Here is an 18,201-nt window from a genome sequence, read left to right on the forward strand (position 1 = left end):
ATGCCTAACATGCATTCAATACTGTCAAGGTCATCAAAAACAATTCTGAGGAACAATTACAGCCAAGAGGAAATTAAGGACAAACTAACATATGGGATCCTTGTGGCATCCTGGGCGAGACAAAGGACATTAGGCAAAAACTTAAAAATTTTTAACATATCAACATTGGTCCATTAATTATAACAAATGTACCATAATAATGTACGAAGTTTATAAAGGGGAAAGCTGGGTAAAAGGTATACAGAAACTCTGTTGTATTCTCAATTTTTCTGTAAATGTGCCCTAAAAAATAAACTACTTTTTAAAAAAATGCAAGGATAATATAAAATGGCAGCCAAAAAAAAAGAGCTTGTATTTCTTCGGGACGCATATTCTTGTATCTTTTTTGCAACACTGGAAAAGGTGGGGATTTTGTACCACTGGACTTCAAAATTCACTGAAGGGAATCAGTGGTCGTATTTTATCAAATTATTTTAATTTTTAGAATAAAATACTAAAATAAAATATATAGGTAATAAGGTTTTCATTATATGTTGATAATATACAAGATCACTATTACAAATTACACTGGTTTTCAAACTTTTCAAAAGAACATTTGCCACTGCTAAAATAAGTCAGTTATAAAGCTATTTAAATCATAAATTACAAAATTTCAGAACTGCAAAGAACCTTAGATGCACGCTATGCCAATCTCATGAATGTACCAAGTGCACTAACAAAGGAAATGATTTGTTCAATGTCAACCTACCAGTTAGAAGTGACTGGCAGTCTGGTCTTTCAACTCCCAATTCTAAGATTTTCCCCTATACAATAATTCCAATGTGTCAAAAATATCCAATGTTGTTTTAAAATGGCACTGGAATCTCTCTCTCTAAATGTACACTAAGTAAAGGGGTATTCTTTGGAGGGGCGAGTGGGGTACCAGAAAGGGATGGAGAACCCACCAGTGTTATAAAATCTACACTCATGTCTTCCTCGCACATAAATTTTACAAAAACAATTTTCATTTACATTTAGTCCTAACGATGTACAGGTAACTCAACTTATGGACGAATTCTGAATTTAGTGCACTATTTATAGGCAAACTGCATGTAAACTGCCGCTACTCCATGACATATAGATGAGTTCTGCTTCTCACTATTGCACCAAGAGGAATGAGGAAAGAATACACATCGAGATTATGCAATGGCAAGTTCTGTGATCTGAAAGCAAGGAAAACCTTAGTCCGTTAACTTCTGACTGCAAGAGTATTTTAGTTCCTACACCAGAATTACTAAATCTAGTGTGAGTAATCAAGATAAAGCCAAGCCAATAGGAATTAAGAGTCTCGACTACAAATATAAGTATGCTCATGAGATGCAAATCCTCCCATTAGATGACTAGTAAAAAGGCTCCCGACGCTGTTGTGGTGTGGGACACTTGGGGTAGTTCCATAAAACCATGCCCTGGTCACATGCCAACACTGTCATATACTACTGGTGGGTTTTAACAGCACAAAACTCTTTGGTTTCCCCCCATCTGGACAAGTACCTTAGAGCAGGGGTCACCAACCCCCAAGCCGCGAACAGGTACTGGTGCAGGGCACGTTAGGAACCAGGCTGTGTAGTAGGAGGTGAGTGGCGGGCAAGTGAGCGAAGCTTCATCTGTATCTGCAGCCGCTCCTCGGCGCTAGCACTGCCACCTCAGCTCCACCTCAGATATCAGGCATTGGATTCTCATAGGAACACCGGACCCTGGTGCCAAAAAGGCTGAGGACCGCTGCCTTAGAGAACCTAGAAACGATCAATGTACCATCCTCAGTCACCATGACCTGATCGATGTAAGCTCTATCTACTGTACAGACTATTAGAAAAGCATCCCTCGGTTCGAAGAACGGGGGATTAGGGTTATTAGACAGCTAGAAACACCACTTCCTCCTATTACATGAAAATAAATAGGCCTTTTTCTCTTTTGCTCTTAATAGTAAGAGCAGGTAATTCAATACACTCACTTGTGTAGATAAAGATCAGGATACAGGATCCTCCCTCACTTTAATTCCCCCACTTAATTTAAATGGCCAACTACAACAGTGATATAATCTATTTGTACTTGACAGATGTGTCAACCAGGAAATCCGGAACAAAGTCAATAAAAATGTTATGTTTTCTAGCAGGTAATACATATTTATAAAGATAAAATGGAAAGAACACAGATATGCGTGAACAATTTTTATTGAAACCCTCAAAGATTAAAGAGGACCAAATGGTGAGTTTGGGTACCATAACAAAAAAAAAAAAAAAAAAAAAAAATCTCACCTAACTGTACCATCATTCACAGGAATGAACAAACCCAAACACGACAAAATTCAAATTCTCATGTAATTGCTACAAGTGACTGTAAATGAACTAATCATTTTATCATAACCTTTCTTTAATCATACAAAAAAGAAGGGAATTTACATGGCATAACAAAAGATATGCAAAACTTAATGAAAACACAATTTTCTTAAATTTCTCAAACTTATTTTCATAGGATGCAGAATGCACTTGAAATGATTAAATGACTTAAGCTGATTCTTTTTTTTTATTGCAAACTGCTTTACCATCAGCTTAACCTCCATGCATGGTATTCAAAAAGAACACAGCTTTTGAATTAAGAAAGATCACTTAAGTTAAAATGAGGAATTAAGTATTGAAATTAGAAAAAGGCTGGGGTTTCTTATGAAAGGAATCTTCAAGTACCAATATGTATAGAGAAAGAATACTAATTTTGGTTACATTTTCCCCCTTACTGTTAAATATACAAACTATAATACCTTTCAAAATAAAATACCCACATGATAACTTTAATAAGAAACATTCAAACCAGATCTTGGAAAAACATTAAGCAAGAACCTTACTGGGCCAATGGTGTCTTTGTGATTATTCAAATATCTGATTATATGTCTCCTGCTGTATAGCACAGGTTCTCTCCCTTTTTGTCCCTACAGTTAAGAAACAGTTGTGCTATTGAGACAACCTGCGATAATTTCATTTAGAGGAAAAACATTTTGCAATACACTGACAGACCAAGGAGGAAGATAAAGTAGGTGCTCTAAAGACTTAAATGAGAAAAAAAAATTACCGATTGAAAAGATAGTTTTTATTTCCAAAGGAATGCTGCACCCATTTCACTTAATATTAGAGACCCAGGTTAAAGGCACTGGGATGTACTGCTCACGACGGACAGACGGCTCTGCTCCGCTCCGCTGGACATGGCTGAGTCCGCTACCGCAATCAGCCTGCCTGCTGAGTGTTTCTGTGATACTTCTTACACAGAAACCAAATGCAAATTAAACAATTTTTCAATCCATTTATAATGTAACTAGTTTTATAAAAATATTCAGAGTTGCTAATAAAGCACCAAGAAAAAGAGAACCTCAAAGCGAGGACTGAGATCCTTTCTACGAGGTCACCCCTTCACACTTTTCTCTAACAGGCCCTCCAGAGTGACAAGTCATCTTTGACATGTTCTACCTATACAATCTTAGGGATGTAGAACATTTGTGTGGTTACTATACCCAAATGCCAATTTTCATTATAAATAGTTAAGAGACATGTTACAAGATTTCATGGCTTACTCTTAAAAAGGTAAAACAGGTGCAACTTTCCTTTAAGAAAGTTTTTATTTTATAATATATCATTAATATTTTAATGTTCCCTTCAGTAAACACTGATATTACTACAACGGGACTACCAAAGACCTGTGAAGTAGCTACGATTATCTACAAATACTGTATTTTACTTCATTTGAATACAGTATCTGTACATTTTAAGAAAACATTGTACAAAAATTTTATATAAATCAAAGCCTCAAAGAAATGTCACTAATTTTTTGAATTGAAGTGACCAAAGATGTAAATGTAAATGAAAACATTTCTAAACATGATGTAAACATAAATGGAGTAATGCAAAACACCAAGGTATTCAAATCTACTGTATTGCTATTTTCACCCTTATCGTATCTTTCTACATAGCTTTCTCCTTTTGAAACAGTGATATAAGGGACAATACATTATCTTCATAACCTTATGCCATCAGATCAGTTAATACAGATGCTCGACACAATTATACAAAATCAATTTGTTTCAAGATACAAAATTAATGTTGATATGTAATTAATGAAAAAAAAATGTTAAAAAGATAACTATAAGAATACCCAGATATATGCTGTATTCCCATTTATATAGATCTGATCAATAAAACATCAACACATTCACTTACTGATTTAATCCATGGATCAAGGCCATATTTTCAAAGTATTTTAAGGATGCCAGGACACTGCAAAAGCTGGAGGAGAGTTGAGGAACAGTATATGCTTGCTAAACAAGAACTATGTTTATTTAGCTAGTGAATACCTACAGTAATAAATTTTTACTTCATGATAGCAATCAGGCTCGCAAACACCCAGAAACAAGAATTAAGGGTTTTAAATGTAGTTATAAAGGTCATAAAAAGTCTGATTAGACTGAGGTACATTTACTCAAAATTTTGAGATTCATTAAGTGGTAGCAAATAAAATAATTCCTCAGACAAATGCACATTTTTCAGTATACATGTTATTGGGGGAAAGAGGGGAGAAGAATGTGCATTAACTGGTGAAGTCCACCAAGCTGCATATCAATGTTCTGTTACACCAAACAGTTTGAAGACAAGGGAAATGTTCTAATATAATCTCAGATTATGTTTTATTTGGCTAAAATAGAGCTTAAGGTTGCTTTGCCATATTAAAAGTTTACTACAATAATTTTTCACATAAACATTTAGACTTGAACTCCAGGACTAAATGTGGCATGATTATTTTGCTTTTAATCTGTCAAATAGCTAAAAATCGACAATTTAAAAACTACGACAAAGAAAAAGTTGAAGCAGTGTGACTCTTACATCATTGAACCACTTCTAATGGTTAACTGTTAGTATTTAACAAATTCAAAGAGTTAATGAATCCTTGCATTCATTCAGTCTTCTGTGCCTTAGCTAGGATGCATAATTACAAAAGACAGCAGATACTGGTAAAAGCTTCAGGACAGAAAGTGCTTGACGAAGTTACAGTTCTCAAGTGTGTTTGGTGAGAATATAAGGGCAGATGCGCTGATGATAACCATTACAAGAGTCAATTCTGTGTTAAAGAGTTCAAAGATGTCACCTTAAGCAGAAAAAAAGCTTTAATAACGTCTTCTTTGACTTATTAGGCATTTCCAGAGTCTACTTCATTAGTGTTGTAATTCTAACAGGACATCTTCATACAGTTATTGTTTGTTTCTATTTCTCTCCTGAAAGAAAAACACACACACAAAAATATTTAAGTGCCATCATCGAGATTTAAATTATGAGCACACATAATATAAACCATCTCCATAATATGTTAGTCAAGTACTGTTTTAAGTCATTAGTTAAATTCAATTTGGTTTACTATTACCTACATACACCACGGTGGAATGATTACTACAAAACACTTGAAAATAAAGAACTCCAACACTTACTACAATAGCCTATTTTCCCATAGTATTTTAAGGTGAGAATATTACAATAACATCTTTCTAGCCCTTTCGATGAGTTCTTGATGGTGAGGTATCAAATACACGAAAAAGACTCTAGCAATTTGAAAACTAATGACTGAAGTAGGGTTAGGAGGAAAGGAAAAGAGTTGCATTAAATTTTCAGTGTTAACTGAAAATTACTTTTAGTCACAACCTTCCACCATATAATATTTTTGCATTATATCTAACTTTCCATTATCAAGAAATATTAACATTTATCGATAATTCCTAAGACAGCAGAAACCTCTTGAATGAAAGGTAAACTGAGTGATGTATTCATGTTTACTAACCAAATATCTACCAATAATCTGTCTTTCAACTGAATGCATCATGTAATCTGTATGTGCCAACTTGTTTAAATGTGTAACTCAGTGGTTCTCAAAGCTCAGCAAGCGTCAGAATCACCAGGAATGCTTGTAGAAACACTGACCATTGGGGCCCCAAAGGCTGAAGCTGAACCTATGAGCTTATATTTCTAACAAGTTCACACTTAGTCCTAATATTGCTGGTCCAAGAACCACAGTTTGAAATACACAAGACATTTTTTCACTACTCCATTTATTTTTCATGAGTAATACATGTTCCATAATAAATAAGAATATACTTTGCAAATGATCAAATTAGTTTCCCATCATCTGTGATACCATTAGAAAATTCTATTTTAAATTCTAAAGAGAATTTTAAGTTCTTTGCTACTAAATTCCTTTTTCTTCATTTTAATCTAATCTTAGAACCTGAATAACAGTATTTAATACAGAGAGCTATTAAATGCCTACTACATGATTACTACAAATAAAATTACTTCAGACTCATAAGTATCAGTGAGATACTCTGAAATCAAAGACTAAAACAAAAACAAAATCGGACACAGAGCTATCTAATTAATCACATTTCAAAAGGATAAGCAATAAACAAAGAATAAGACCAAAGCAACAACAACAACAACAACAACAACAACCCTGGTCCCAGGAAGCTGTAGTCTAATTTTACAAAGGCCCTAAAGCTTTTAAAACCCCAGCCTAAACATAAGTTTAGTTCTTAGCTGAAGGAAACAGATTTGTATGAGAAATTTTAAATAGATATAAAACACAGTATTAGAGGTGAAGCAAGAGGACCTAACAGCACACTGCTCACTCTTCCCCCAAAACTACAGAAAAAAGGCGACACTATTTAAGGGTAAGTTCAACAAAGAGAGTGTTAATTCAAGATGATGAGTTGCATCAATGAGGATCATGTGTTATATAAACACAAGTTAGAGATGTTTCAGTTTGACTGTACAATCAACTATGCACTTTAACTGAATCAAAATATGTAGATTACATATAAAGGCGTAACTTCTAACTCAGTAGAAAAAAAAAAGGACAAATAGGGCTAAAGAGGTGGAGCCTGAAAGATCTAGATTAATTAGAAAGCACAAAATAAGATGGCAGTCACATACACGTACACCATTTATACATTTATTATCAAGCAGTTGAAAAACATAGATTCATCAATAAAAACATAAAATAGATCAGATTTTACATTTTTAAAAATCTATGATCTACAAAAAATAAAAGAACACAGAAAAGTTAAAAGTAATGATAACAAACCACATGAAGACTATATATTATAGATACTCCTATGTCAATATCAGACAAAATAGATTTTAAGGCAAAAAAACATTGTTTGAAATAAAACAATCACTATATACTAAATAAATTTTTTGTAAAAAGCTTTAACAACAGTAAACTAAAAATACAATTCTATGTATACTAAAAGTTGTCAGAATAACAAAGAAAACCTGACAAGTTTCTAATTATAGCAAAAAAATATAACATTATTTCTCCTGGTAACTGGTAGAGCAGACAAGTTAAGTAAAAATATAGATTAAATATACAGAATACAGGAAATAGCCAAACAATTAAGAATATACATTGAACAACCATAAAAACTGACTATATGCCAGACCAGAAAACAAATCTAAATAAATACTAAAGAGTCAGTAAAACAGATCACATTTTCTGACACAAATTTTAGAAGCAAAACAAACCAATAGTCCCAACACAAACACACACAAAAACCTTATCCATATTTGGAAATTCTAACACATACACTTCTAATAGCCTCCTCTAAAAAATCATGAGAAACTTGAAACCTTTTACATCAGTACAATAAAAAAAAAAAAAAGGAACACCTTATTAAGCCCCCCCAACACTTATATATTTGCGTGCAGAATTTTTTTAAAAGCTGAATATAAGCTCATCATCGAACTCAGTATGTTAGAAAATGAATAACAGTAAGCCGTCAAAAGCAGAAGGAATGAAATGAGATAGCAACAGAAAAAAATGAAACAGAAAACAGAAATAAAGAACTAAAGAACAAAAGCTAAAAGCTGATGCTTTGAGAGAAAGAAAACCTAATAGAAAAAAATCTCTGATTAAAGAAAAAAGGAAAGGAAGCATAAATATGAAGACTGATAGAACTAAAAAAATATAAATACTATTAATGTCATATGCCAATATGAAAACTCTTGGATAACTTACTAAATATTCCATTTACTGAAAGAAACATAAGAATAAATAGAAAACTTGAAGAGACTTATAATTATTATATAGCTTTAGCCAACAACTAAAAATCTACCCCAAACAAAAAAGCCACCAGGCTCATATGGTTTTACAGGTACACCTGGGTAATGTCCCAGAACTGATTACACTTATACAACTGTTCCAGAGACTGGAAAAAGATGTACTATTTCCTGATGTAATCTGCTAGCAATACTTTGATACTAGCAATGTCAAGCATGAGAAAGCTAATAGTTCAGTCTCCCTTGTCACAAAGGATCTCTTAGGGGCTATTTTGCTGAAATAGAGTGTAGTGGAGCAGGAAGGCCAGTAAGAAGGCCAGCATGATAATAACAGCTCTTAGAACAGGGTGAAAGATGCAGAGTTAGTGAAAACTGCTTGGATTCAGGATACATTCTGAAAGCACGGCCAACAGGACTTACAGACAGAATGATTAGATACAGGGTGAGAAAGAGAAATATCAAGAATGAGACCAGTGTTTCTAGCCTAAACAACTGGAAGAACAGTGGTGCCCTCTACAAAGATGGAAGCTTGGAACCAGGAAAGAAAGGAGTTCTATTAAATTTAAGATGCTTATTAGACAAGTTAGTGAAGATATTAAATAAGCGATCAGATAGACGAGTCTGGAGGTAAGAAGCAAGGTCTGGGATAGACATACAGATGTGTAGTCTTCAGCATGATAACGATCCATCAATAAAACGCAAGCCTCCCTGAAGCTGATACCTCTGCTTTAATACAGGTACATATCACACAGCCGACATCACATTACATGAACTGGTGTGTCGTTGGAGGTAACACAGGGAGAATGGGAACCTGAATTACACAAAAGGAGCCATGGCCCAGTACATGGAGCGGGACTAAGCGTCCAGTGATAGCTCAGAAGACGGCGCACTAAACAGTACAACTCTTTAGGATACGAACTTTCCAACGTGATTCAAAGAACTCTATTATTACTTTTAATAATAGCTGACAATTCGAAAACTAATCTGAAGAGGAATCCCTCCCCCCTCCCTTTTCCATTAACAGAGGGAGGCCTCAACCAGGCAGGTTCAGAGATTTGAGTGCTTCTGTCTCTGCCAATGGGGCTTCCTCCCCACCCTGAGCTGAGCAAAGGCTCTGGAGACCAACATATGATCATATCATATGGCTAAGACTCAGAAATTGGCCTGTGAAGATGAACTCCAGTGGGAAGTTTACTTGTCAACCCATGGTTTTTGGTTTTTGTTTTGTTTTTTTTGACAGAGCTTATTAATAGATGAGCTAAGAAAAGAAGAGCCAGAAAATAAAATTTCCTTTAGTGCCCTCAGAGGAGCCAAGAGCTCACTCTTAACATTACAGGTAAATAACGTATTTCCTTTTAATCAGCTGTAGGTTTATCACCATTAGAAATATTTCAGTAACTAGACCTGTGCACAAATGAGCCACCAGGGAAAAAGTAACTGTGCATCTAAGAAGCCAAACCATCTAGAAAGAAAATGAAGATAAGCATTCAGAACACAATAAAGCAGAAGTGCTGAAGGAGGCCGTGAACCCCGAGGGGGAAAAAGTTCACAAGTAGGCACTTGAGATCCAACTGCAATGGAAGCAAAGACCCTAGCTTAGAAATCTGAGCGGAATTTTTCAAATTAAAATTTTCAGTAGATGAATTAAAGGGGGAAAGAGTTACTGCCTCATTGGGGGAGTGTAAGTGCAAGTACCATTTCAAATCAAGAGAGCAGGAAAAAAACTTGAAATCACAAAGAAAAAAAAAGAGAAGTATCGATCCGAGACAAAATGGGCATTCTAGAAGTAGGAAAAAGAACTGGAAGAGCTAAATAAAAAACAAAAAATCCACAAATTCTTGGATACTCCTCCCTGTAAAAGGTGGGGCTTTATTTTCCTCCTCTACAGTAAAGGCTGAAAATATTGACTTGCTTCAAAGAACAGAGTATGCAGAGGGGAAAAATGGACATTTACATTGGAGAATCCTAGCAGACACAACCTGAACCAAGTAATCAAAGTTAATATCCCCCAGCAGTCAGTTATATATGGTCAGATGAGAAGGACATGACACTTACATGGCATTCTTCCCCACACCATGCAACCTGAATCTAATCATGAGGAAGGCAAACTGACACCGTACAAAACACTTGACCCGTAGCCTTCAAAATGTGAAAGCCATGAAAGATAAGGCAAGAAACTCATAGCACGGAGACTAAGGAGACATTCTAAAATGCAAAGCTGCTGTTTCCTATCTTGAACATTCATATAGATTTTTAAGTTCTTTGTAAGTTATAGAAATGTCTAATTATTATGTTGTATACCTGAAACTAATAAAATATCACATGTCAACTGTAACTGGAAGAAAAAATTTAAGTCTGTAGTGTAGCAGTATTGTACCAGTGTTAATTTCTCTGTTTGGATAAATGTAATATGACTGTGTAACTGTTAGCTTTAGGGGAAACTAAAGGATATGTAGAAACTCACTGTATTATCTTTGCAACAAAATTATTTTAAAATAGTTTTAAAAAATTGTAAGTTAGAAAAATACAACTTCCAAATTATCATATTAAAGATATTGCTGCAGCAATATGAAATACACATACATTCTACAGGGTATTGTTATTTTAATGGCTGCCCTATTTCTCTTATTGTTTATAATAAAAGTAAAATTCTGCCTAAGTTAAAACCAGTGAAGTATCAGACCATATTTTTAAATTTTCAAAGAAAAAGGTGTGCACGTGTTAAGAAAAGACAAAGTTTACAGATGAACAATGACTAAATTCATTGACTTGAATAATAGATCCAATTCTTCAGGATAATCAAGGACTTACAGAAACGAAATCTGCAGAGGCTGGCTGACAGGACTGGAAAAATTCATGCTAAAGAGTAGAACAAGGGCAGTAACAGACGGATAAAACCTCCACCTGTTCAAAAGCCTGTACATTTGTTCAGAGCCATTCAAGTGCTATAATACTGCGATATGCTTGACATGCACTTTCGCAACATGATACACCCTTTTACAGTAAGAGGGCAAAAGACATAAAACATAAAAGAAACGGACCAATTCTACACTGTAAAATAAATTCAAACCAAAGAATCATAAAGGGAAAAGACAATGATTTTGCTTTGGAGGGTCTGTTTTTAAAAGTCAACTCTTCGAACTTTAAACTTGTTCCATTTAATTGAGATTAACATTTTGATTCTCTGCATGAGCACACTAATAAATAACTGCTTCAGAAAATTCCAGTGCCTAACTGTGCATTTATAAAATATAGTATTTCTGGTTTGAGAAAAGAATAGATGCAGTCTAACCTATTTAATATCAACCACAGATCAAATAATCTCTAAGTGTACTACAAAATGGAAGAGTTGGGAAAAGTTCGGATAATGAAAAACAGTGAAGAACAGTAACAGCAGATGTTAGTGTAGGTGGTTCAGTGAGAGGAAGAACATGGTTCTAAGACTTAGGACTACTTCATGGTTTTAGCTGTGACTTAGGTTAAGCAAAATAGTACCACTCAACACACTAAATTACTTTTTACTGTAGTCTTACTTACTTTGGTCCTCGTTCTCACTTAATTTCATGTTTAAGTAACACTATATTAAAAATAAAATTGCAAGAAAAAGAAAAAAGCGCAAAAGATCAAAAAGAAATAAAATGGTCATTATTTGTGGACAATATGATTATCAGGCAGAAAATCTTAAGAATGTTCTATTAGGACTAGAACTACTAAGTGAATTGAGCAAAGTCAATAACAGGACATTTCTATAAACAAACTGGGTGTAAAACTGAAAATGCAATTACATTTACACAAAATACCTAGCAATACATTCGGCAAGAGACATACTGGCTCTCAACACTGAGAGTCATAAAACTTTACTGAGCAAAATTATGTTTGTCTTTCTACGCAGACTGAGTTCTAAATAAAGGGGGAATATTTATCCTTTGTGGCTTACTGGTAACCTTTAGTATTTATCTGTTGAATGAATAAGAAAATGACTCAAAAAAACACATGATATAAATATACAGCGGTACAAGTTGACCAGAATACAAGATGTGTGCTAATATTCTAAGAAAAAAAATATTGACCTGGGGCCTTGTAACACAGGTACTTAAAACAGCCAAGCAAAGGGAATCTGTGGACAACTAACTCTATTTTGAAGTCAAATTTTGGACTCTTTACTATAAAATGAAAATAAATATATTTTAGACTGTCATTCACAAGTGGAATTGTGCACTTGTAGCTTTTTATGTCCTAGTTCTTTTATTATATATCCAATACCCCTTTTTCCATTCCGCTGTTATTTCAAATGCAAAAGAGAGCATAACTATTGAATGTCAAATGTGTAAGATACTAGAGTTGAAAAACCTTTCAATAAATTCAAAGTTTTCTGCCAAGAGACAATAAAGTCAATCTCAGATATTAGAGTGCAATATACAGCCATGTTACTTAATGACGGAGATGTAGTCTGAGAAGTGCGCTGTTAGGCAATTTCGTTGTGCAAACATCATAGAGTGGACTCACAAACACTTAGATGGTCTAGCCTACTACACGCCTACGTTACGTGGAGGAACCTACTGCTCCCTAGGCTACAAGCCTGTTCAGCATGTTACTGGACTGAACACTGCAGAATATAAGACACTGCTAAGTATTTGCATATCTAAACATAGAGAAGGAATAGTAAAAATACTGTGTAGAAGATAAAAAATGGCCCATCTGTATCAGGCACTTAGCGTGAATGGAGCCCGAAGGGCTGGACGCTGCTGTGAGTGGTGAGTGAACGTCAAGGCCTAGGACACCACCGCGCACCGCCGTAGGCTTTATAAACACGGTCCCACCCCCGCTGCCTTCTGACAGCGTCGGGAATAAAACATCGAAGCTGTCACTGCTGCTCCATGAACAGGGATGTGTGCTGGACTGATACACAATATCGGAAACTGGCCGGGTACAGGGCAGGTCACCATAATAGTGATCGTCATGAGGGAGTGGAAGGTGGCCTGAGGATCAGCAGGAAGAAGAAATCAAGATGGAGAGAGACGGGAACACAGGGGATTGTCATGGCAACGTGCTTGCAACTATTGCATGTTGGAGCAGTGGTTAGATTAAGGAACTTTGTGGCATTCATAAAAAAAAAAAGGTGTTTAACATGATGAGAGTGCAGAACAGGGGATTAAATATTTTGACTTTGCATATTTGCTTTTGGTTCCACTGACCCTATCTGGCAAAAATGACTCTCTCCCCCCAGCACTGAAATGATGGAAAAATAAAACTTATCTATGCTTTACGTCATGACAATCTGAAAATTTTCTAACATACAGGGACAGGCTGGCACCACACTACCACGAGAGCTTTGGTATTAAATGGCAATGGTATCTGTTCATGGTTAAGGTAGCTCCTGTGGACCTGTGTCCTCCCTCACACAGGATCTTAGGTCCCCGACAAAGAATAAAGAATTTACAGCAATGTACTCTGAAGACCACCAAGCAAGACCTGGCGGGGGGAGGGGGGTCTGCACCCTCTGAATACACAGCACTGAGGGGACAAGCTCCTCTTCCTGAAACCGGCCAGTGGCGATTTGGGAGGTCATCTGTGCATTCAAAACTCAGGGTGTTATGAGTGAGAAAGAATCTATGCCAGGCCCCACAGATACTGCTCCTGTCAAAGGAAGAAAAATTCCTCTTAAACCACATATTCTTTCATTCCTTCCAAGAAATTCAGGTCTTTTACAATCTATGAGGCCATCATCATATATATGGTCCACTGTTGACTGAAACATTGTTACGTGGCACATGGAAAATTAAATAATTTAAGTTACTTCCTGAAACTTTATTTCATATTTGGTTACAGCTGAAGTAATCATGTCTTTGATGAAGAAAAATGAAATAACTGAAACACCATTCAATAATGACTGTTCATACCATAACAGGTATGGAAGAAATAGCTCCCGAAGATATTAACCCAATAAACTATTGGTAGTTCATTTACTAAAAACTCATAAAATTCTTTATCGGCATTAGAACGCAGACACTACTTACTCTCTTATGGGGCAACAAAATTAATCTGAGAAAAAAAAATAAAAACAAATATAATAAAATGTTAACTGAAGCACCTCCTCCTTTCCCACATCTGGCTTGTCAAGAATATTTACCAAGTTCAGAACAGAGTATTTCTGCAATAAAAAGTGAGTCATCTTGACTATTCAAAACATCACTCAGTGTCTGATTAAAGAATTATTCAAATATGTAATATAAAAGTTGGTAGTATCAACTGTGATACACCCTGGGCCAAAAACTATTTTCCAGAGAAATATTCTTCTAAGGAAAAGCAAGATTTTATACACCGAATTCATTAATCATAATCGACTCACTAACAGAGAACTACAACCATAGAAAAGTTCACCAAAAGGTAGTCTTAAGGTTGGGGCCCCTAACCCCCAGGCCGTGGACTGGTACTGGCCCGCGGTCTGCCATGGCCCAGGATGCACAGCAGATGAGGGGCAAGTGAGTCAAGCTTCCTCTGTACTTGCAGCCGCTCCCCAGCGCTAGCATCAGTCTCAGCTCTACTTCAGATCATCGGGCATTAGACTCTCACAAGAGCACTGCTCCCTGGTGTTAAAACAGTTGGGAACCGCTGGTCTAAGAGACTTCAACCCATTCTTTATCCTAAGAACTATAATTTGATTAGCGGAAAAGCATTATACTAAATGTTCTACTTGAGAAAAAAAGTACAGATGGTCTCCAACTTATGATGGTTTGACTTACAATTTTTTGACTTTACAATGGTGCAATATACATACTAAATCATATGAGATATTCAACACTTTATTATAAAATAGGTTTTGTGATAGATGATTTTGCTCAGTCGTAGGCTATTGTTACGTGTCCTGAGCACGTTTAAGGTAGGCTAGACTAAGTTGTGACATTTAGTAGGTTAGGTATAGTAAATGTATTTTTGACAGGTATTTTCAAGTTATTATAGGTTTATTGAGAGGAAATCCCAATGTATGTAAAGGAACATCTGTATATATAGAACTATCAGAATACTGTTTACTGTTGTCACAGGTGTAATTATTGTTTAAATAATTTATTGTATATTAACACAAACTTGGTTACTTTGAAACAGACCTAACATCATCTCATCTCAGAAAGTTATTACAATTATGAAAAAAATTCTTTCAGGCACTAAAATTTACTCTTTTGAAATACTCAATATAAAATAGCATACGTGACTTAAATACATCGAAGATTCTAGATTTAAAACTATTTAACAGGGACTATTATAATTGTGCTTTGCTTGTTTCTGCATACGCTGCAGGGCGTCATCTCTTTCTGATGGAAATAGGTAAATGCCATATTTTGGAAGTTCATCTCAAAGTTATAGGCAATTGAAAACTCTAATTATTCCTGTATGTTATTAAAAGAGCTATCAAACTAAAAATCTCACCTCGGATTGTTTCCTAACAATTAATAAGGATTTCTAAGAATAAAAAAAATAGTAGCTAAATGATTCACATTCAGTACAATAAAAGTAAAATTTCAATAAAAGGATGATTTAGTCAAAGCACTCTAATACTATGTAGATTACTTGACATTATTAGTTGTTTCCACTCCTTTTATTTTCCAATTAAACCAGTTTTCTCATTAGAAGCTTCTACGTATTAATAGATGCTCCATACAAATAGCAAGCTGAAGTAAAAAGTAAAGCTTCCCTGTCCTCCTCTAGCCCTCTTTTATTTTATATGGGTTGTCACTAACTTTAAGCAGCATCACCTTCTCAGTTTATCAGTTCTGACACTATCAATTCCCACTGTATATGATGCGTATTTATCAAGGCTGAATGTTATGTTCCCCTTCTCTTCCCCCTCCCTACACTTAGAGAAGCCACACTAATCTTCAATTTTAGTGACTGTCCTTATGACTTTAAATAGGCACAAATGCTTGATATATCAGCTCTATAAACAATTGTTACCTTCAGAAAGATGAGAAAATTAGTGCATTTACCCTTCCTCAAACTCTTTCCTTTCCACTGCATCTCATAGCATTTTGCATAACGACAATTCAATGTTTTATATATTACTGTCCATTTCTACAAATGGAAAGCCAAAAGGCAGCACTATGTAACTTGAATGATCAAGTACATAGCTCCTAAGAAAAGAAGTACAGTAATTAAACTAATAAAGAAGATTCTATGGCATTCAAACCTTCCAAAAGGAGATTCTTCAAAGCACTTACTCATTTAACATATGTTTACATCTACTATGCACCAAGCATTAGGTGCCAAGGATTCAGCAGAGACCAAAGAAAGTCCTTCACTCATACAGCTTATGGTCCAATGAGAACAAAGATTAGCTAGATTTTTTTCTTTTTAGTTTCCTTCACATCTCAAAGGTAAGTAGTTCCCAAGCGAGGGCTCATTTTTGTTCGTCAGGCTTCAAAGACCACAGTGCCATGTAACAAAAGGGGGGAGAGATTCTTATAGTCCTGATTACACACTATATACAATGAAGACCAATCTAATTCAAAATGCATAGTCACTGCTGAGATATATTTATTCTAATATAACCAGCTACTGGGTATATTATCTTTCTTAAATTTCTTTTTCATTCTGCTGAAGTAGCTCTTCAAGTAACTTTCTCATGAAGGGCATGTGGCTAAGCTCTTACACACCTGAAACCTTTATTTTGTACCCCGCCCCTCCTGATATAATTCAACATTCATCTTCAAATATAATATACCCCATTCCCCTCCAGTCTAAAAGTAAGATTCTACATGAGTATCCAGAGTTGTAAATGAAAATAATTCCAATGACAGTCTGATTCTCCTTCCTTTGTAGGTAACTTGTCTTTTACTTGGAAAGCTTTTTAAGAAACCATCTTTTTCTTTAAAATTTTAAATAATACTATTGGTGACTCGGTTCTTCTGAAAGCATGTCTTTTGTGGGTCTAGATATTTTTCTTTAATCATTCTTCCCTTTGTTTTTTTCTGTACTCTTTTGAGGTATTAGACCTCCTCTCTTTTCACTTCTTCTACCCCTCTTAATCCACATTTGGAAATCTGATATTCCAGATCATCAACTGGATTTTAAAATGAGCATTTGTTTAATCTGCTCACTTTTTTCATTTGACAATCACATTTCTCATTTCCAAGAATATCTCTCCTTTCTGTTTCTTTTAACATATTAATCCTCAACAACAATCAAATTATTTTATATTTTAAATTATCTTCTGCTCCCTGAATTAAATATTTTTTAGTGGGTTTGTCTTGGTTGTTCTTTCATCAAGCTCAATTTTAATCAAACATATCAAAATTATGTGTTTAAATATAAGAATAAAGAACTATACAGATACTATAATAACTGGTATGGAGTTCTCCTAGTGTTAAGTTTCACCAATACCCCTTGCTCTAAAATAAAGAGCCTGACTTTTTAAGTTTTATATAGCAAGACAGGATATGTCCGGTCAGCATCTCCACAGGGTGCTTTCCTGGCAAGCTGGGGAATTCCTCCACTGCCAAAATAACCAGAAGAAAAAAAATAAGCCAATAAAAAAGAACCAGCAATGACAAGACAGAATTAGCTTTTTAGAGTCTTTGCCTATCACAAGTAGGCACAAGTATTTAAAGAAAAACATGAACACAGCGAAAAGAGAAATGAAAAACAAACTATGTTAACTGCAGACCTAAATATAAAATTTTCCATTAAAAAGCATAGGAAAAAAAGTCTTCCCAAATTTGGGGAAGGCAAAGATTTCTGAAGTCAGATTACTTTAGTATAAGCCTTCTAATATTGTTCTTATTATTCAAAATTGTTCTGGCCATTCTAGGTTCTCCACCTGCTGAGCCTGGATCTTCCACTGGAAAAAAGAAAAAGAGGCTTAAATGACACTGTGAATCAACTGACAGAATATTGTGGTTATATAAAAAAGTATACTTATTCTTAGGAAATCTACACTATATTTGGGGAACAGAGAACCACTGTTAAAAAAAAAAAAAGCAAACAGGGAAGTCTGTTAACAGGTGAATCTGGATAAGTGGCATATGAGTGTTCTACATACTACTCTTATTCTTCCAAATAAATTACAAATTATTTCCAATTAAAAAGA

At 35.0% G+C, this 18,201-nt stretch overlaps 1 protein-coding gene across 7 annotated transcripts in view; it reads right to left on the reverse strand.

The window, feature by feature from the left end:
• Positions 1–2,194: 2,194 nt before the first annotated feature.
• Positions 2,195–18,201, reverse strand: part of YTHDF3 (YTH N6-methyladenosine RNA binding protein 3) — a 34,272-nt gene continuing 18,265 nt past the window's right edge. For all 7 annotated transcript variants that reach the window (XM_016165879.2, XM_036232825.1, XM_036232824.1 and 4 more), the window contains one exon: positions 2,195–5,290. In XM_016165879.2, coding sequence (XP_016021365.1) covers positions 5,267–5,290 — 24 coding nt within the window. In that variant the 3' untranslated portion in view covers positions 2,195–5,266. The remainder of the gene's footprint in view (positions 5,291–18,201) is intronic.

Source organism: Rousettus aegyptiacus, unplaced genomic scaffold (assembly GCF_014176215.1).
Source record: "Rousettus aegyptiacus isolate mRouAeg1 unplaced genomic scaffold, mRouAeg1.p scaffold_m13_p_15, whole genome shotgun sequence".
NCBI lineage: Eukaryota > Metazoa > Chordata > Mammalia > Chiroptera > Pteropodidae > Rousettus > Rousettus aegyptiacus.